Genomic DNA, 21779 nt, shown 5'->3' with positions numbered 1-21779 from the left:
GGAGCTCAACCTGGGAATGTTAGAATTACTGTCTGGATCTGTGATATAGAAGTTTGAGTCTGGATGCAGCATATTACTTAGAGTAGGCTTTGAACAGCATTGGAAAGTGATGATCAAGGTGGTGACCCAGTGGTCATGGCAACAGCAGATAGCAAAGGATAGTTCCAAAATGTGGTGTTGGCTAAGCTAACCATAGGTGGCAAACCATAGCCATGAGTAGTAAATCCACAAGTGTTCTATATTTACACTATATCTAGCTGTTTAAAGACACTAAGTTTGTCTTTTCTTAGCAAGTTGTGGCTAAAATAAATTGTTAGTCACTAATGCTAATCGCTAGTTAGCTAGCTAATAAATGTACCTAGTCAGAGCAAACGGAGTTCGCTAATACAGCCTGATGCCAGTGATGGTGTAGGCCTAAATCAGCATGTTGTTTGTAAAACAGTATCCTCTAAATCAGAGAGGAATAGGCAAAGCAGGAATTAGATAAAACATTTAATGTAGCCAAAGATTAGGGTCTCACTCCCCTGGGAAACACTGGCCAACACTTTGGTTCCTACCCTGTCACATTAACTCCTCCATAGAGATCCCATTAGTATTCCAATTCCTGATTCTATGAATGCCTCCCTGGCTTTTATCATTCATTGTCATGTCAAGCCCTATTATAAGTGCCCACTATTACATTCTAAATATGGATTTAGACTAATCGGCATAATTCTATGATTCCAACAGTTCACCAAAGTGTTGATCTAAATCACAAGTCATATTGCAATTGCAATAGTTGGTTAAAAATGAGGCCTATGTGGTAGTGTGGAAATGATCTCAAATGATAAACTTTTGGTTAAAGTTTGATTGAACATAAAAAACAAATCAGAATGGAGAAAGCCCCATTGAAAAATCACTCAGAATGTATATGTTACCGCCCTAGGGTCATGCACAACAAAGCAAATTAAAAAAATATTATTCCAAAACATAAAATACTGTTCAAAAAAAAATAAAAAAGTGAAAAATATTGTGATATGATATTTTGGCCATAATCTCCCAGCCCTAGCCACAAGTGTATTTAGTGGAGAGCCTATAAAAGTAAATGATTTGTGGGCCTGTACTACAAACGGTCACAGAACAGAGATGTGATGAGGACAGTGGTCCAACAGTATAGATGAGGACATTTACACTAGGGCAAGAAAAAGTAAAGACGTCTGGTATCTGTGATACGGCGGGGAAACAAACTGAGTAAAACACACCAAACACTTTCTAGTCCTAGGTGTTGTGAGAAACTATTGATTTGCCTTTCTTGATCTCCAACTCATGCTCTTAGTGTGCTCACCATGAGACAACTAGTCTAGGTTACATTTACAGAGCAATCCCATTCCACCCACACTTCCTTTTATCTCTCTATGCCTCCTCTCCCTCCCCCTTTCTAACTGTCCGAGGAGATATTGTACCCATACAAACATCCTTACTCTCCTCCTTATCACTATGTGTCTGTGCTGACAGAACCACACTAGGCTCAGAGTTTTGCATTTAGTCACTTGACCCACTCGCTGTAGTGAGACAGTGGAAGGTGGATGGCGTATTAATATTAGATTGTGTCTGATGGAGATTGCACTCAGGCCTCATCATGGTTTTTCATCTTTCTGTAAGTAAGTCTACCTGCATCCGCTCTCTGCCTATTTATCAACTCCATCATCTCTCTCCGTCTATACTACGCTACAGTTTCATCTGATCACTGACTAGGCCTTCCATTGGGGTCCACTTGAACCTCATTGAGACAGAGACAATTCCCAATTGGGGTTTTGCAAAGCAAGGGGGACTTTTTTGTCATGGGGTTCAGGTTATCCTCTCGATTGGACTCATCTTGGGGGTCATAGTATTCTGTACTACCTTCACTTATAGGAGGTATTCCAACAAGTTGTAATTATATGCAATCACTGAAAAGCATATTATTTTACGTCCATGATCTCTGTAAAATGACTAGTTAAGGGGCTTGTAGATTTGAATAATCCCTGATTTATTGATGAGCTCCAAGAGACAGCTAGCTGGCTTGAACTCACCTAGAACGGTGTGAGAGCAACCTGCCATTACAGATACCCTAACAGACGCAGCTCGTCTTGCTTTGATGACTTAACTTTACTTCTCTAGTCTCACACCCAGTCGAGAGAAAGCGAGAGCGAGAGAGAACAAGCTGTCACTGTGATCATGCCTGCTCTCAGTTTCCCTGACACTCTGGCACTACATTGGCCGGGTACACATAGCACTAGGTCACAAACTGTTCTGTTCTATAGCTTGTACAGCTTGTCTGGTCTCTGGGTGAGTGATGCATCATTAGAACCCCTTAATTAGCCCCAGTGTGAACAGTTAATTACCCAGGGAAAGCATGAGGGGGCCGGTCTACCACATAGGGGTCATTAGTGATTGCCTGAACGTTGTCTGAATTGTAAAGTTTTGTCTGAGGGAACAGAGGCTCGGCTCAAAGCTCTGGGAAGACAACGTGGCTGATGAACAGAATAGACATCGTACGAGGGATACAGAACGCTCTCTTATTGGACTAATGTAGCATAGCAATGTAGCATAAGAGGCGGTGACGATGAGCACAGCTTTGAAGCCATTTATATACAGTACGGGATCAGATGTAGGTTACATAAGCAATGCACGTGAGAGAACACATATGCATCCAGTAGACATCTCTACAGAAGCATGTGGTGCTGCAGCTCTTCAACAGGCTATGTACAGACAAGGATATTTAAAGTGAAGCAGATGTCGGTTTTGTTTGACAGATACAAAGTTCCTGCTGAGTATTGCCATAAGCAGTGTCATCATACTCAAGTCAGCTCCATGGGTGATTATATGAATGTAAATAAATATATATATACACTAGACACTCATACAGTTCCAACTAATACAGTGCGTTCGAAAAGTACAGACCCCTTAACTTTTTGTTACGTTACTTATTCTAAAATTGATGAAATTGTTTTTGTTCGTCAAATCGACACACAATACCCCATAACGACAAAGCGAAAACATTTTAGCATATGAATAAATACAAATCACCTTTACATAAGTATTCAAACCCTTTACTCAGTACTTTGTTGAAGCACGTTCGGCAGCGAATACAGCTTTAAGACTCCTTGGGTATGACGCTACAAGCTTGGCACACCTGTATTTGGGGAGTTTCTCCCATTCTTCTCTGCAGATCCTCTCAAGCTCGGTCAGGTTGGATGGGGAGCGTTTCTGTACAGCTATTTTCAGGTCTCTTCAGAGATGTTCAATCAGGTTCAAGACCGGGCTCTGGCTGAGGCACTCAAGGACATTCAGAGACTTGTCCCGAAGCCACTCCTGCGTTGTCTTGGCTGTGTGCTTAGGGTCGTTGTCCTGTTGGAAGGTGAACCTTCGCCCCAGTCTGAGGTCATGAGCGCTCTGGAGCAGGTTTTCATCAAGGATCTCTCTGTACTTTGCTCCGTTCATCAATCCCTCGATCCTGACTAGTCTCTCAGTCCCTGCCACTGAAAAACATCCCCACAGCATGATGCTGCAACCACCATGCTTCACCGTAGGGATGGTGCCAGGTTTCTTCCAGATGTGATGCTTGGCATTCAGGCCAAAGAGTTCAATCTTGTTTCATCAGACCAGAGAAATTTGTTTCTCATGGTCTGAGAGTCCTTTAGGTGCCTTTTGGCAAACTCCAAGCGGGCTGTCATGTGCCTTTTACTGAGGAGTGGCTTCCGTCTGGCCACTAACATAATGGCCTGATTGGTGGAGTGCTGCAGAGATGGTTGTCCTTCTGGAAGGTTCTCCCATCTCCACAGAGGAACTCCGAAAGTCTGTCAGAGTGACCATCGGGTTCTTGTTCACCTCCCTGACCAAGACCCTTCTCCCCAGATTGCTGAGTTTGGCTGGGCGGCCAGCTCTATGAAGAGTCTTGGTGGTTCCAAACTTCTTCCATTTAAGAATGATGGAGGCCACTGTGTTCTTGGGGACCATCAATGCTGCAGAAATCTTTTGGTACCCTTCCCCAGATGTGTGCTTTAACAAAATCCTGTCTTGGAACTTGACAAACAATTGCTTCGATTTTATAAATTTGTTGTTGCCCTGACATGCACTGTCAACTGTGGGACCTTATATAGACAGGTGTGTGCCTTTCCAAATCATGTCCAGTGAGTTGAATTTACCACAGGTGGACTCCAATCAAGTTGTGGAAACATCTCAAAGGATGAACAATGGAAACAGGATGCACTGGAGCTCAATTTCGAGTTTCATTGCAAAGGGTCTAAATACTTACGTAAATAAAGACAATTTTAATTCATTTGGGGAAAGAAATCTAAAAACCTGTTTTGTCTTTGTCATTATTGTGTGTAGATCGATGAGGAAAATGTTTTATTTAATCCATTTTAGATTAAGGCTGTAACGTAACAAAATGTGGAGGAAGGGAAGGGGTCTGAATACTTTCCAGAATGCACTGTACACCTATAAGATAGAGTATCTATGACGCATTTCCTGTTCAGCAAGGGGGGGAGGGGGGGGCTCTTACTCCATGACGATGAGCCCTCCGCATGCGCACACACACAATCACATATATTGCTATTGAAATAAAAAAAAGTGTGGCCTCGTCAAGGACAAACCCAGTGCTGCTGGGGAGAACACCTTCCACCTCAGCAGAGAAGGCTGGAATAACAATCCATTGAATATGTGAATACAGATGAGGGTAGTGCTTTCTAAGATGGCGGCAGGGTGAAGGAGAATGGATATGTTCCGCTTGTATTAAGGAGTGTGTTTGACAGTCTCGGCTTGAAACATAAGCTAGAATAAGCCACCTAACACCTGTAAGACCGGCTGGCACGCTGTGTGGAAGAATAACAGAGGGAATGCATGATAGAGGATGACTGGTGTCGAAAAGGGATATTCTCGTCACAGTCATATTCCATGGATAAACAATATTTATCAGAGTCTCATTACTGCCGTGTGTTTCCACTGTTCTTCCTGCACACAGAACACATTTACACATAACCCATCTTCCAGGAGCACTAAGAAGAACAAAAAACACCAAGGGTCAGAGGTCAATGAAAAATAATGATCCCCAGAAAGTTTCCATTCCATTAGTCCTGTTTCTCAGAGAGCAAGAGAAAAACAGTGAGAGAAACAATGGCCTTTTCCCCAATTAGATTTGCTCAACTCCTGCATGCTCTTTTGCCTCCTTTTGAAAAAGATAAATCGAGGAGAGGCAGCGAAGAGAGGGAACATAGACAAAAATGCGTTAGCAGGGGTGGATCCCAAAATAAATCTTTAGTTGTGCAATACATTTTAGAGAAAAACGTGCTGCTCGTTTTAAACATGTGCAAGATTTTCTTCTCTGACAAAACAAAAGCTGATTCAAAGAGGGTGTGGCAGATTTCAAAAGTCTTGCGCGAAGGACTCTGATAGGATACACATGACTATCCTCGATGAAAGATGGATATCGAGGAGGAGAGGACACTCTTCCGTTCGCCGACTAAGAAATTGACATCTCCTCGACCAATTATCGGTTTCCGGGTCACGGAGGAGAGAGGACCGAGGAGAGAGGGTGGAGAACGGACTTCTGCCAAAATGAGAAAAGGCCATAGACGCTTAATCCCAGAAGGCCCGTTGAATGGTGCCATCGTTCATTAAGAGTGTGAGATCACCTTTGGGCACTTGTGGAGCGTCCCTTCCGTCCCTTTCTCCCAGACAAAAAGGCTCTAACTAAGGGAGCCCTGTCCCCCCCCCACCCACCCCCCGAGGCACCCTGGCCTACTTTGCTAAATAAGGATTTAGACTGAAGCCCAAAGGGGAAAGCTCACATTTATCCCTCCATAGGTTGAAATAGAAGGAGAAAAAAAAATACAGATCAATCAGGGATGACAGACTTGGCAGCACTTTAGGCTTACGTAGATAGGATCTGGGTTACGGTTTGATGTGATGCACAGTGTGTGCACACGCACACACGTGTGGTTACGCAAAAATGCAAACCAACGTCACACAGTACGAGTAGAGTCCATTTTCCCCCCCACTCAATCTCTTTGTTCTTTTGCATTCAATCATGCACTGATAATCCTTCCACTCCCAAACCCCCAGTGGGGGAAAAAACAATTACTGTTTTTGTGAATCAACTTTTATTTCAGCTGTTTTTGTGGATTCTCTCTCTGTATATTATTTAAGGAATGCTCGTGCCAGACAGGCTGTGGTGTAGTGGTACGGTGATGGAGCTAGCTAGCGTAGCCTAGCGCTCCTGAGGGAGTGTACGTCAGGTCTGAAAATAGACACAACACACACACACACACACACACACACAAATGTGACGCAAACAGGGCTGTTTCAGTCAACTGGAAAATGAGCTTGGAAACAGGCGAAGGGAAGGAGAGAGAAAATAACAAAACGTGGATCACAGAACAGAAACAAGAGAACGATATAAAAACAAAATCCCTCGCTCGCTCTGACACCTGATCGGCCTGTTTGTCAATGTTTTTGTATTAGCGGTGATGAGATAGAGGATATCTGAGACTGATCTGTCTGGGGCTTGAAAACAAGTGCTTGTGTGTGTGGATTCATTGGCACCTTATCCACAAATATCCATCACTGTTATAAATCACAATGAGACACTGGTAACCAACTCATATTGATGACGGCCCCCTCGTCTGAGCTTTAGATTCAAGTGATCAACAGCTCGTCCATCTGGTGACGAACCATGCATTTCATGGATTTATCATCTAAATGACAAGAGTCATTCAAAAAGGTATGCCACAAACAAAATGAATGACAAAATGTCTGGATATCATGACAGACAAGGACAGGAGAGAAAGCACAGGAGACAGTGTTTGAAACCCATCCTCCACGCCAACGATACGCCAAACCCAGGGACGACACCAGATTGCATCTCTGCAATTTCATTTTATTTGTTTAATGAATTTCCGTCGACACGGTGGCTAATAACATGTTCTGACGCACATGTGGCCCAGGCATGGTGCGCTCCTCTGCACTGTACTTGTCTCATCATGCAGTTCTGATCTCTCCCAGTCTCTTCCCTGATCCATCTCACCCACGACTGTTCCCGTCACGGCTGGGTAGAACTAGAGTGACAGTAACAAGAACCCGGAACATATAGCAATTCTTTGTTGCATGTGACCCGATTCAGGCTGGAAATAAGAGGCATATAAATACATTTCATGAATTGATTCGGACATTCATTGAACATTATGCAGCCAAATATGAAATAGCTTTGCCAAGGCTCGAGTATTTTGTTCATTCTGATAGTTCATCGACTGACATCATCCTTCTCTCTCCCTACTTCCTGCTCTTACTCTCCCTCTGTTGTCTAATGAGATATTTTTAGCCTGCCCGTGCAGGCCTGCAACACAGGGGGGGGGCCCAGGGGTGCGCACAGACACACGGGAAATGTTCTCCTGACACCATACCAAATGTTGCAGCTTTTCCTTTGTTCCTCTGTTCTCGAAATTCTCTGGGAATGTACTAGCTCAGCATAATATTCAAGGTGTCCTAGCAGATATACTGATTAGGTTATGTAACACAGTGGACTTCACACACACACACACACACACACACCTCTCTCTTGAATGGAATATGAGGGTTAAATGGACCGAGGGCTTTGCTCTTACACAAATCCATTCAGATTTACAAAGAATGAATAAACAAAAATAACCTGGAGATAAAACACCACAACTGCATCTGCTCTTCCACTGGTGACACAAACACCGGTTTATGACTCAACCCCCCCTGGCCGTGAAAGAAAACGAGACAGACAGAGATATATAGCCATGGAACTGAGTGAAGAAAAAAAATCCCTCACACCTTGGGGAACCTCGCAGCACAGCTAGTGCCCCATTTCACCATAATAGAAATGAGGTCCATTCACTAACTGAAAGTGGTGTGAAATATAAAGCTGAGAAAGGCAGTCAAATCGTTCATGGGAAAGTTAGGGCTCTGAGGAGGATATGTCTGTCTTTGGGGTGATTGAATCATCTGTATTCATGCTGGTGTGAAGAGGGTATTCCCTGACACCAAGGTCTGCCATATTGGTCAGGCTGGGATCGAAGGATGAGCCAAGGCACAGGCCAGTGTGATTTTGATTTATGGTGGGCGCTGTGTGTGTGTGCGCATTAGCATTGATGAAAAATGCAATTTGGCCTTACTGCTATTAGCCCATACAAACGCATTGAATAACAGATAGTCCCCAAAAAACATCAAAAGGAAGTTTGTCCTGAAGTGTCAGTCCTATAATCAGAGATAAGATCAGAATACCGTTTTTTGTATTCTTATTCTATTTAACCCCTTATTTTTGGCACTAAACTGTCTCCATATATACATTAGTTCCATTCATTTTTTTAACTGGTGCCTTGTGAGAGTCCTGTGAGCCATGTGGGCGTGCTCGTGAGAGTCATCTTTCCATAGAGGGGGTCATAATAGTTTTGTAGCCCAAACCGTTTGGACGCTACAAACGATTTTGTGAGAAGACTGATTTCCGGGATGCCTCATGGTCTGACAAACACCGCTCTAGCTCTGTCACCTTGCTGAAGTGCATCGTCTGTGGATGCGGTGGATTGAGACGCATTCAAAGCAAAAAAAAAAAAAAGAAGATCTCTAGCTTTAACTAACAGATTTTTATGGAAATGTTTTTATTATGCTAATTAGATGCTGTGGGGCTACGGAAATAGACTTTAGGAGGTTAACCCTCTACGGTCTGGTTGGGTAATCAACCCATGTCTGAGGGTGAGTCTACACCCCTCTCATTGGCAGAGAATGAGCCTGACAGAGCCTAGTAGGATATGCAGGCACAAGTCAAGACTGATTTTACTGCTTATAACATATAGAAAAATATACCCTATCTGAGATGATGGCGACTGTCTGTGCTAAATCTGCTTCTAAATGACCCCAGGGTGATTTGAGTGGCCAGAGATTGCATGTTTGGAGATAGACACAAGTCTACAATATCATAGGCCAAGTTTACTGAAGGAAGTATTTCAAATAAACAACAAAGAATCTGTTTTATTTCTTACTTAATTCCGTTTTGTTTTTCCAGGTTTCGGAATTTTCCCAGTTTCAGGTTCAATCCAAAATAATGTTTTTAATAGAAAAACTAAATTGGATGTTCAGTCCACAACAATGCTTGGGAAAAATCTAAGAAATTTAGATTTTGGTGTAGTTACCCTTTAACCTGTTAGGGCTAGGGGGCAGTATTGACACGGCCGGATAAAAAACGTACCCGATTTAATCTGGTTACTACTCCTGCCCAGTAACTAGAATATGCATATAATTATTGGCTTTGGATAGAAAACACCCTAAAGTTTCTAAAACAGTTTGAATGGTGTCTGAGTATAACAGAACTCAAATGGCAGGCCAAAACCTGAGAAGATTCCATGCAGGAAGTGGCCTGTCTAAGAAGTTGTGTTTCATCTTGGCTCTTTTTATTGAAGACTGAGGATCTTTGCTCTAACGTGACACTTCCTACGGCTCCGATAGGCTCTCAGAGCCCGGGAAAAAGCTGAACAATATCGAGGCAGCCTCTGGCTGAAACACATTATCGCTTTTGGCAAGTGGCCGATCAGAGTACTATGGGCTTAGGCGCGTGCCCGAGTCGACCGAATGCTTTATTTTCTTTCGTGTCTGTTTACCTAAACGCAGATTCCCGGTCGGAATATTATCGTTTTTTTATGAGAAAAATGGCATAAAAATTGATTTTAAACAGCGGTTGACATGCTTCGAAGTACGGTAATGGAATATTTAGAATTTTTTTGTCACGAATTGCGCCATGCTCGTCACCCTTATTTACCCTTTCGGATAGTGTTATTGAAGTAGAAGTCCTGGGAGTGCATTCTGACGAAGACAGCAAAGGTAATACAATTTTTCTTATAGTAAATCTGACTTTGGTGAGTGCTAAATTTGCTGGGTATCTAAATAGCTAGCCCTGTGATGCCGGGCTATCTACTGAGAATATTGCAAAATGTGCTTTCACCGAAAAGCTATTTTAAAAATCGGACATATCGAGTGCATAGAGGAGTTCTGTATCTATAATTCTTAAAATAATTGTTATGCTTTTTGTGAACGTTTATCGTGAGTAATTTAGTAAATTCACCGGCAGTGTTCGGTGGGAATGCTAGTCACATGCTAATGTAAAAAGCTGGTTTTTGATATAAATATGAACTTGATTGAACAAAACATGCATGTATTGTATAACATAATGTCCTAGGGTTGTCATCTGATGAAGATCAAAGGTTAGTGCTGCATTTAGCTGTGGTTTGGGTTTGTGTGACATATGCTAGCTTGAAAAATGGGTGTCTGATTATTTCTGGCTGGGTACTCTGCTGACATAATCTAATGTTTTGCTTTCGTTGTAAAGCCTTTTTGAAATCGGACAGTGTGATTAGATTAACGAGAGTCTTGTCTTTAAAATGGTGTAAAATAGTCATATGTTTGAAAAATTGAAGTTTTTGCATTTTTTAGGTTTTTGAATAACGCGCCACGGGATTACACTGGCTGTTACGTAGGTGGGACGATTTGGTGCCACCTACCCTAGAGAGGTTAATTCAAGTGCACACCTAGCAAGAGGCTATGGTTTAACAGTGTTTTTGTAGCGCACGTGATGATAGAGTTGCTAAACAAATACCCTGGATTGATGCAAATAATCATGAACCTTCTACCAGGTTAGGCTACTTTGTAGTTAACATTTAATTGAGAAGGTTTTTGGGAAAGCCTTTCCATCTACCAGAAGACTGTTTTCATTAGCATCATTGCTAACGGCTACAGAAAGTAGTAGCCGCAAACACTTTATTTTTATTTCACCTTTATTTAACCAGGTAGTCCAGTTGAGAACAAGTTCTCATTTACAACTGCGACCTGGCCAAGATAAAGCAAAGCAGTGCGACACAAACAACAAAGTTACACATGGGATAAACAAACGTACAGTCAATAACACAATAGACAAATCTATATACAGTGTTAGGGAGGTAAGGCAATAAATAGGCCATAGTGGCAAAATAATTACAATTTAGCATTAACACTGGAGTGATAGATGTGCAAGTAGAGATACTGGGGTGCAAAGGAGCAAAAAAATAAACAACAATATTGGGATGAGGTAGTTGGGTGGGCTATTTACAGATGGGCTGTGTACAGGTGCAGTGATCGGTAAGCTGCTCTGACAGCTGATGCTTAAAGTTAGTGAGGGAGATATAGGTCTCCAGCTTCAGTGATTTTTGCAATTAGTTCCAGTCATTGGCAGCAGAGAACTGGAAGGAAAGGCGGCCACACAGACAGACATTCTCGTTTCCTCTTAAGCTGCAGGAAATACAAATTAATCACTAATGAATTCTGTTCATGTCTTATAATAAATGTGGGCAAATTAATACATTCTCAATACATTTCATTGATTCCCTACATGTTTTTATATTGTTGAATTATGGTTTTAATGTCTGGATTCCGTGATTCCATCCACATTCTCTACATCGCAGATTTTAATAGGGCCCTACATCAGCTCCAGGCTAGTACTTGGACTAACAGAACAAAGAGGGAAAACATACTTTCTCGTGAATCTCATTGTGTCCATGGGAATGCCAAGATTATTCTCTCAGGAAAAATGTCTGTATTTTCCAGGAGCAGCGTGGTTGTTGTGCACAATTGCCAGTGGCTTTTCCACAGCCCTGGGATGGCGGGGTTTCAGCTGATCGTTTCCTCTGTTACTGACTGTTGAGCGGCTGTTTTTCCACAAACAACATAAAATATCAGCTGACTTGATGTCTGACCACTGGCCGATATTTTCCAATGTAGACCGGAACTGTCAACCAAACAAGCTTGCCGTTGTGGATGAGTAGAATTTGACCTACAAGTATGTTTTCATTGCTAGCTTAGACATAACCAAGAGAGAAATGTAAGCAACAACTTTATATAAAGACAGAGTTGGCTCCAAAAACGGATACTTCCTCATCTTACCACGAAGAAAGCGATACAAAAACATATGCATGCAAAATATGAACCAATTTAGAGAAGGGGAAAATCACCAAATGAGAGATATGAAGAGAGTATAGAAAGCACTACTCCCAATGACCATGCATTGACAGAAGCGTGTGAGGAAAAATAGGTTTGTATATTTAACACCTCCACATGGCCAGCCAAAAAGAGTGTGGGTTAGTAGGGAGGCACTATACCCTATGGAGTTTCACTATCGCACGAGCCTCTGAATTTACACGACCCACTTCGGGAATCCCCAGTGCAAGGACAAGTAACCTTGAATGTCAGTACTGTACTGTAAATCATTCCCTCAAACATAAAGCAAGATTGCTGTTGTTAAAGCGGTGGGCTGCTCGTGGTGGATACAGAAAAGGGGACAAACAATGAAATAAGCATGGGTATATCACACATGCACTTCATGACAAAATGCCAACTGCACACACGCACAAGAAAGCAGTTCACTAGTTACTAACAGAAACGGGGACAGACTGATTTGATAACACATGAGCTAACTCAATCAATACAGTGCAGGGCAGTGAACCAAGACCAATCTACTGCGTACACATTTCTCCCTGCTTTCAGTGGAGTCTGATAACACCACACCATCTAAGCACATAGACAGGTTGCCCCTATGTGTCACACTACAGCAGTGTTTCCCAACTCTGGTCCTCCAGTACCCACAACAGCACACATTTCTGTTGTAGCCCGGGCCAACATACTCTATTTCAACTTATCAAGGTCTTGATGATTAGTTGACAAGTGGAATCTGGTGTGCTTGTCCGGAGCCACAACAAAAATATGTACTGCTGGGGGTACTCGAGGACTGGATTTGCGAAACACTGCTCTACAGTAGTGACGAAGGGGGAAAAAAAATGGATACAGTTATATACACATACATAGACACACATATATACAGTGCCTTCGGAAAGTATTCAGACCCCTTGACTTTTTCCACATTTTGTTACGTTACAGCCTTACTCTAAAATGGCTTTAAAAAAATAATAATTCCCAGCAATCTACACAATATACCCCATAATGACAGAGCAAAAACAGAAATACCTTATTTACATAAATATTCAGACCCTTTGCTATGAGAATCTAAATTGAGGTCAGGTGCATCCGGTTTCCATTGATCATCATTGAGATGTTTCTATAACTTGATTGGAGTCCACCTGTGGTAAATTCTATTGATTGGACATGATTTGGAAAGGCACACAGCTGTCTATATAAAGTCCCACAGTTGCATGTCAGAGCAAAAACCAAGCCATGAAGTCGAAGGAATTGTCCGTAGAGCTCCGAGACAGGATTTTGACGAGGCACAGATCTGGGGAAGGGTACCAAAACATTTCTGGAGCACTAAAGGTCCCCAAGATCACAGTGGCCTCCATCATTCTTAAAACCTGTTAGGGATAGGGGGCAGGATTTACACGGCCGGATAAAAAACGTACCCGATTTAATCTGGTTATTACTACTGCCCAGAAACTAGAATATGCATATAATTATTGGCTTTGGATAGAAAACACCCTAAAGTTTCTAAAACTGTTTGAATGGTGTCTGTGAGTATAAACAGAACTCATATGGCAGGCAAAAACCTGAGAAGATTCCTTACAGGAAGTGGCCTGTCTGACAATTTCTTGGGCTTCTTCACTCTCTTTATTGAAAACTGAGGATCTCTGCTGTAACGTGACACTTCCTACGGCTCCCATAGGCTCTCAGAAGGCGGGAAAAAGCTGAATGATGTCTTTGGAGCCCCTGGCTGAAAAACATTAGCGCCTTTGGTAAGTGGTCGATCAGAGGACAATGAGACTGAGGCGCGTGCACGAGGCGACCCCATGTTTTTATTTTCTCTGTCTTTGAACGTAAACAGGGTTTCCCGGTCGGAATATTATCGCTTTTTTATGAGAAAAATTGCATAAAAATTGATTTTAAACAGCGGTTGACATGCTTCGAAGTACGGTAATGGAATATTTAGAATTTTTTTGTCACGAAACGCGTCGGGCGCGTCACCCTTCTTTACCCTTCAGATAGTGTCTTGAACGCACGAACAAAACAGAGGATATTTGAACATAACTATGGATTATTTTGAACCAAACCAACATTTGTTATTGAAGTAGAAGTCCTGGGAGTGCATTCTGACGAAGAACAGCAAAGGTAATCAGATTTTTCTTATAGTAAATCTGACTTTGGTGAGGGCTAAACTTGGTGGGTGTCTAAATAGCTAGCCCGTGATGGCGAGCTATCTACTCAGAATATTGCAAAATGTGCTTTCACCGAAAATCGGACATAGCGATTGCATAAAGGAGTTCTGTATCTATAATTTTTTTAATAATTGTTATGTTTTTTGAGAACGTTTATCGTGAGTAATTTAGTAAATTCACCGGAAGTTTGCGGTGGGTATGCTAGTTCTGAACGTCACATGCTAATGTAAAAATCTGGTTTTTGATATAAATATGAACTTGATTGAACAAAACATGCATGTATTGTATAACATAATGTCCTAGGATTGTCATCTGATGAAGATCATCAAAGGTTAGTGCTGCATTTAGCTGTGGTTTGGGTTTATGTGACATTATATGCTAGCTTGAAAAATGGGTGTCTGATTATTTCTGGCTTGGTACTCTGCCGACATAATCTAATGTTTTGCTTTCGTTGTAAAGCCTTTTTGAAATCGGACAGTGTGGTTAGATTAACGAGAGTCTTGTCTTTAAAATGGTGTAAAATAGTCATATGTTTGAGAAATTGAAGTAATAGCATTTCTAAGGTATTTGAATAACGCGCCACGGGATTCCACTGGCTGTTGAGTAGGTGGGACGATTTCGTCCCACCTACCCTAGAGAGGTTAAATGGAAGATGAAGTTTGGACACACTAAGACACTTCCTAGAGCGGGCCGCCCGGCCAAACTGAGCAATCAGGGGAGAAGGGTCTTGGTCAGGGAGGTGACCAAGAACCTGATGGTCACTCTGGCAGAGCTCCAAAGTTCCTCTGTTGAGATGGGATAACCTTCCAGAAGGGCAACCATCTCTGCAGCACTCCACCAATCAGGCCTTTATGGTAGAGTGACCAGACGGAAGCCACTCCTCAGTAACAGGCACATGACAGCCCACTTGGAATTTTCCAAAAGGCACCTAAAGACTCTCAGACCATGAGAGACAAGATTCTCTAGTCTGATGAAACCAAGATTGAACTATTTGGACTAAATTCCAAGCGTCACTTCTGGAGGAAACCTGGAACCATCCCTACTGTGAAGCACAGTGGTGGCAGCATCATGCTGTTGTTCAGCGGCTGGGACTGGGAGACTAGTCAGGATCGAGGGAAAGATGAACGGAGCAAAGTACAGAGAGATCCTTGATGAAAACCTGCTCCAGAGCACTCAGAACTGTTTGGCCATAATGACCATCGTTATGTTTGCAGGAAAAGGGGGAGGCTTGCAAGCTGAAGAACACCATCCAAACCGTGAAGCACGGGAGGTGGCAGCATCATGTTGTGGGGGTGCTTTGCTGCAGGAGGGACTGGTGCACTTCAAAAAAATAGATGGCATCAAGAGGAAGGAAAATTATGTGGATATATTGAAGCAACATCTCAAGACATCAGTCAGAAAGTTTAAGCTTGATCGCAAATAGGTCTTCCAAATGGACAATGACCCCAAGCATACTTCCAAAGTTGTGGCAAAATGGCTTAAGGACAACAAAGTCAAGGTATTGGAGTGACCATCACAAAGCTCTGAACTCAATCCTATAGAGATTTGTGGTCAGAACTGAAAAAGCGTGTGTGAGCAAGGAGGCCTACAAACCTGACTCAGTTACACCAGCTCTGTCAGGAGGAATGGGCCAAAATTCACCCAACTTAATGTGGGAAGCTTGTGGAAGGCTACCCAAAAAGTTTGACCCAAGTTAAACAATTTAAAGGCAATGCTACCTAATACTAATTGAGTGTATGTAAACTTTTGACCCACTGGGAATGTGATTTTTTTTTACATTTTTAGTCATTTTAGCAGACGCTCTTATCCAGAGCGACTTACAGTAGTGAATGCATACATTTCTTTTTTTTTTTTGTGCTGGCCCCCCGTGGGAATCGAACCCACAAGCCTGGCGTTGCACACACCATGCTCTACCAACTGAGCTACAGGGAAGGCTGAAATAAAAGCTGAAATAAATCATTGTCTCTACTATTATTCTGACATTTCACATTCTTAAAATAAAGTGGTGATCCTAACTGATCTAAGACAGGGAATTTTTACTAGGATTAAATATCAGGAATTGTGAAAAACTGAGTTTAAATGTACTTGGCTACGGTGTATGTAAACTTCCGACTTCAACTGTATTTTGCTTCTGTAGGTAACTGTCACGCCCTGACCATAGAGGGCCCTCGGGGTTTTCTATGGTGTTTTAGGTCAGGGTGTGACTAGGGGGTGTTCTAGTCTTTAATTTGTATGTTGGTGTGAGTATGGTTCCCAATTGGAGGCAGCTGAATATCGTTGCCTCGAATTGGGGATCATACTTAGTGTGGTCCTTTTTCCACCTGCGTTGAGGGATATTGTTTGTGTTTAGTGCTATGTGCGCTACGAACTGCACGTTCGTTTATTTATTTGAAGTTTCACCTCAATAAATGTGGAATTCTACTCACGCTGCGCTTTGGTCTAGTTATTTAAACGACGAACGTGACAGTAACGTTAACTAGCGCTAGTCGGCTGTACATGCGGCAAAACTCCAGTATTTTCCATCCTATAGTTTGCTCTCAATCTTTTTAAATAGTGAGACATGTTGTCAGCACCATTTACCTGACTGATCAAAACTGGTTCTCATGCGCTTTAGTCTCTCTGCAGCAAACATACACTGATTTTACAAAACCCCTCCTCCTGCCCTCAGAATAGCTTCAATTCGCCAGGGAATGAACTCTACAAGGTATTGAAAGCATTCCACAGGCCCAAGTTGACTCCAATGCTTCCCACAGTTGTGTCAAAATCGGCTGGATGTCCTTTGGGTGGTGGACCATTCTTGATACACGCGGAAAACTGTTGAGTGTGAAAAACCCTGCAGCGTTGCAGTTCTTGACACAAACCGGTGCGCCTGGCACCTACTACCATCCCCTTTTCAAAGGCATCTTTTGTCTTGCTCTTTCACCCTTTGAATGGCACACATACACAATCCATGTCCCAATTATCACAAGGCTTTAAAAAATATATTCTTTAACCCGTCTCCTCCCTTTCATCTACAAAGATTGAAGTGGATTTAACAAGTGACATCAATCCAGGATCATAGATTTTACCTGGATTCAACTGGTCAGTCTGTCATGGAAAGAGCAGGTGTTATTCACGTTTTGTACACTCAGTGCATAGTGAGCAATATGTTTGGAACATGGAATTGCAATACATATAGAATCGTGGGAATCACAATACATATCATATCAACACCTAAGTATTATGATAATATCATATCGTCAGGTCCCTGGCAATTCCCAGCCCTACTCTACAGTACTGCCCATTATTAGTACCCTAATCAATGCCATTAGGCAGGGTAAGATTTCAAAATGCCGGTGCTAGATTTACAGCTTAGATATAGTGGCTTGTTTTATCACCACAAACCTGTGAGGTAAGATCCCCAGCCTGTTTAGTACGTTACTCCAGCCCTTGTATCTGGCATAGACACAGAGCCGGGGTTTCCCTCTTCTAAGGTGGCCGTCAGTTCAGAAATGGGGAGACATGATCTCTCCTGCTCTCAGGTAAGGGCAGCCACAGCTCAGTGGAGCCACTCAGTCAAGCCAATCCTAGCCTGGGATCAATCATGGAAAAACCCTCAATAAACTTCTCCTCAACCCCTATCTGGGCCTCCCTCTATTCATCACCTCAGCAATCTAATCATCGCCTTACTCTATGTAGCTAGCACAAACAAAGGGGATTGTGTAAGAAAAAGGCTACCGTTTCCTCATTCCAGCTCTGTTATTTCCTTCCCTACTGTTCTCCCGCACTCTTTCTATTAATATTCTGTTCTAGACATATTGACTAGCTCTTGTCTGATACAATTACATTCCTGTCTCTTAGTCCTATTCATCCCTCACTCCATCCCTTTCCTTGTCTCTAGCCCTCCATCGCATGAGCAGACTGTTCTAAAGTGTATGTGCAGCAAGGAATCCCCCGATTCCCCATGAGACATCACGTGTGTGTCTTAGTGTGTCTGTCAGCAGCCCATTAAGGTTTGTGGAGGGAAATCAGACAAGCATAATGGCATACAGATAGCAGGAGCCACGCACCCACAAGCTCCCTCAGAGAGAAGGATGGAGAGAATACAGAAAAAAAGGCCAGAGAGCTGCTTCCTAGACAGGCGGTCTAATGTACGGAGGAAGGACTTGCTATACTAGCACCAGAATATAGACACACAAAAGGTCATAAAGAATGCATGTCTATTTCTACCACGTGTAGTTTCGCTTCAAACACGGGTCCATTCCCATAGTGACTGTGGTTGTGACACAATAGGCTACACTGTGAATCATGTACTGCTAATCAGAAATCAAAGCAGGTTAACCGGTGCTGTTATGACATGCATACTCACAAGCAAGGTTTTTATGCCTCATCACAAGGGGTACTAAGGGTATGAAAATGAAACAGGAACTGTAAAGACAGACGTTGATAACCAGTCACAAAAGACGCCGGACCACATCCGACTACTGAAATTAGTCATGTTCATACAGTTATGAATGTACACTGTGCCCTCAAAAGATAAGGGAGAAAGAGCAAATTGGGGGACATTGGTTTGCAGGTCAATTGGTTAAGCCCAAAAATGAAGAGTCTTGAAGAATTCTCCTGTCATTGACTGAGGTCAGAGGGGGTATTGTAATTCTCACAGGATGACAGAGCTTTGAGACAAGTGACCAACAAACTAGAACCACATACCCGCATTCATCTGGACATGGCTAGAAGGGATACCGCTCATGTCAAACTCCTGCGAGAGTTTGAAACTTTTCTGCCGAACTTGGGACTTTGGAGAGTGTTCAGAATCATTCAATTTTGATCAAATTAATTGTTAAAATAAAATCCCACAAAAATGTAGACGTTAAATGCTGTAGTTGGGCTCCCGAATGGCGCAGCGATCTAACATGCTGACTACACCGCTCGCGTCACCTGCACGAGCGTGGCAAAATAAAATGTAGAAATCTATGTTATTCAATTATTGCACCCACACTGCTCGCGCGTGCCAACAAGAGTCTGCGTTGCCAAGGTCTAAAATAGAAGTCAGTTCAATTTCTGACGCAGATCGCACTGCAAGTCCTGCTTCTCCCATCTCCTCATTGGTTTATAGAAGCAGGTACCCACGTGCCATCTCCACACTGGTTATACCCACATGGGTGACTGAAAGACGAACGAGGTCAGTGGCGGTAATGCACCTAATTTATGAAAGTTGCCAATCGCAATATAAAGTTAAGAGAAGGAAAAGCCTGGAAGGAGGAGAGATGACTAGAAACGATTCGGTTGACCGTTTTATGTGTGGATTAATTGTCGGAGTAGAGGATCTTGTGCATTTCAGGTAAAATAACAACTCAATGTTGAGAAAATTGCCTGCTACAAAAATGCTTTGGTGATCAAGAATATTAACCACAGATAGAACAATAAGCCACATATTTCACCGGATGTATAAACGTGAAGCATCTGGTTGGCATTTCCACTCGGTATCAAATATGGTGATGAGAGGAAGCCCAGTGGCCGGCAGTAGGAGAAGATGGCGCGATATGGATTTTGGCCCACATTCTGATAATTTTCTCATCGATGAAACATTTGATCGCCCTACAGTTTTCGGTTTCCAAAACAAGAATCTGTAACAAGAGCGGACTCCGTTTTTTAGAAGTTTTTTTTTACTTTACACTATGCCAAAGTTTCTAAAACTTCAGTTGTTTAGAAGAAGTGCATGGACGAATTGAGTTATTGGACATGTGCACTTCATACAGTAGGCGTTCTCTAATGGAAATATGCAAATAAATGCTAGAATGCGCCAATAGTATCTCACTAGCTCGGCTTGGCTCTGCCCACCTCCTTGCTTGTTCTGCCCACTATGATTAATTGGAAACAGGCTCTGATCTATCTTGGGTTAGTTATAAAGATCTTTGTATTACTTGCAAGCTCACCAGCAATGGGGCATCAAGCAACAATTACTACAATAGGCCTACTGGTCTTTTGGTATGTCAAAATTGCTTGAAATGGATGATTTACTTATGAAGCTTACATTTGGAATTTGTTGTTAAAATTAAATTATTACTGTGGCGAAGACACACCATAGGCACGTGTCTCCACTTACGCGTTCCAAACTCTATTGTTGAAATGTTTGCTCTTGCTTTAACACGTTTAAATGCATATTTGGTCAATCTATATCCCCATCTAATCCTACAATAGTTGCTAGTGTTTCATCATTCCATCCCGTACCGTTTATTGCAACACAGATATTTCTGTTTCATGTTTGATACCTTTTAATTTACCATATCTTACCATCTGGGCGCAATGAACGTTCGCAAGACTCAAGTTCTGTTAATTTAATTCAATGCATGTTTCCTTTGTTCATATTTCCAGGGTTATGTCGGAGTTCCATGTGTCCTATGTAACAGGAGCGCGCGCCACACTTTGGGCTCAGTACGTTGAATAAGAGAAAATGATTGTTCCATGTATGAATGGTGATGAAATAGCATTAATAATCATTAAGTCTGATTAAGATCAATGTAACAATGGCTGTGGAAATTGCCTTTAAAAAAAAATGTGTAGAACCAGTTTATTGGTTGTAATTGCCAATTGGTTAGTTGTATGGTCCTTCGAGTGGCCAATTGCTTACATGTACCCATTTGTACTCCTGTTAGAAAGATTTGATTTGGTTTCTCAAGGGGAGGCTGTGCAGTCTTGCTCTCTACCTGTGTTTAGATAGGACAGGTTAAGCCTGATACAGAGGCTATTTCTTTTGGCTGTTGCCCGTGTATATTTGGAAAATCTACTTGTATATTTTGTATGATATGGCACTTTCACCATTGGATCACCAAGACCTGTAAATAAATATTGACTCTGCGCACGTCAACCTGCCTTGCCTACTGCTGATTTCATGCCCTTACGACTGCTACAAAGTCCCTATTTTACAATTGCATGATCAAAATGTGTTATAGACAAAATAATGAAAAGAGCGGTGTCTGGTAGCCAAAATAAATAGACACAGATTTGTAGTTGACGAAGTCTTAGCATGTATAGATTTTTTTAAATAATTGACTTGAAAAAAAATAGTAACTCGACTTGCTTTTATAATGCAGGACTTGGACTTGACCCGTTCTACTTGGGACTCGACTTGAGACTCAGACCTTGTGACTCAAATGAGTGCGACTTGGTCCCATCTCTGGTATTTACTGAGAATTGTGTCAACAATGGGTGCTTCTCTGGAACTGCATACCACAGGGCTTCCTAAACTCGGTCCTCAGGACCCCAAGGGGTGCACGTTTTGGTTTTTGCCCTAGCACTACATTATTGATTAAAAATAATCAACTAATCACCAAGCTTTGATCATTTGAATCAGTGTAAAAAACAAAAACGTGCACCCCTTGGGGTCCCGAGGACAAGGTTTTTGGGAAACGCTTGCATACCACGTATGTACCATGTTACCATGTAATTTGAAGATAAATACCAGGCAAAAGCCATATGCATCTCACTGAAAACTTTGACATAACAGGGAATTGTTGGGATATTTTGTGGTTTTCAACAGAAAATGCAAAAGAAATGGTAAAGGCACCTACCCCGAGCAGATAGCTTCTTTGTGTTGATGATTTTGGCAGCATACTCCTGTCCGCTGGAGATCCTCAT

The 21779-nt window shown here is 42.2% G+C and overlaps 1 protein-coding gene across 12 annotated transcripts in view; it reads right to left on the bottom strand.

Annotated features, from left to right (window-relative positions):
- LOC106577507 (calcium/calmodulin-dependent protein kinase type II delta chain) overlaps positions 1-21779 on the bottom strand; it is a 131489-nt gene that overhangs the window by 108341 nt on the left and 1369 nt on the right. For all 12 annotated transcript variants that reach the window (XM_014155587.3, XM_045701306.2, XM_014155589.3 and 9 more), the window contains exon 2: positions 21713-21779. This exon is cut by the window's right edge and continues 28 nt beyond it. In XM_014155587.3, coding sequence (XP_014011062.1) covers positions 21713-21779 — 67 coding nt within the window. The remainder of the gene's footprint in view (positions 1-21712) is intronic.

The sequence above is a fragment of the Salmo salar genome, chromosome 18 (assembly GCF_965601325.2).
Source record: "Salmo salar chromosome 18, fSalSal1, whole genome shotgun sequence".
Lineage (NCBI taxonomy): Eukaryota > Metazoa > Chordata > Actinopteri > Salmoniformes > Salmonidae > Salmo > Salmo salar.
This window is presented reverse-complemented; position numbering and strand designations above follow the sequence as displayed.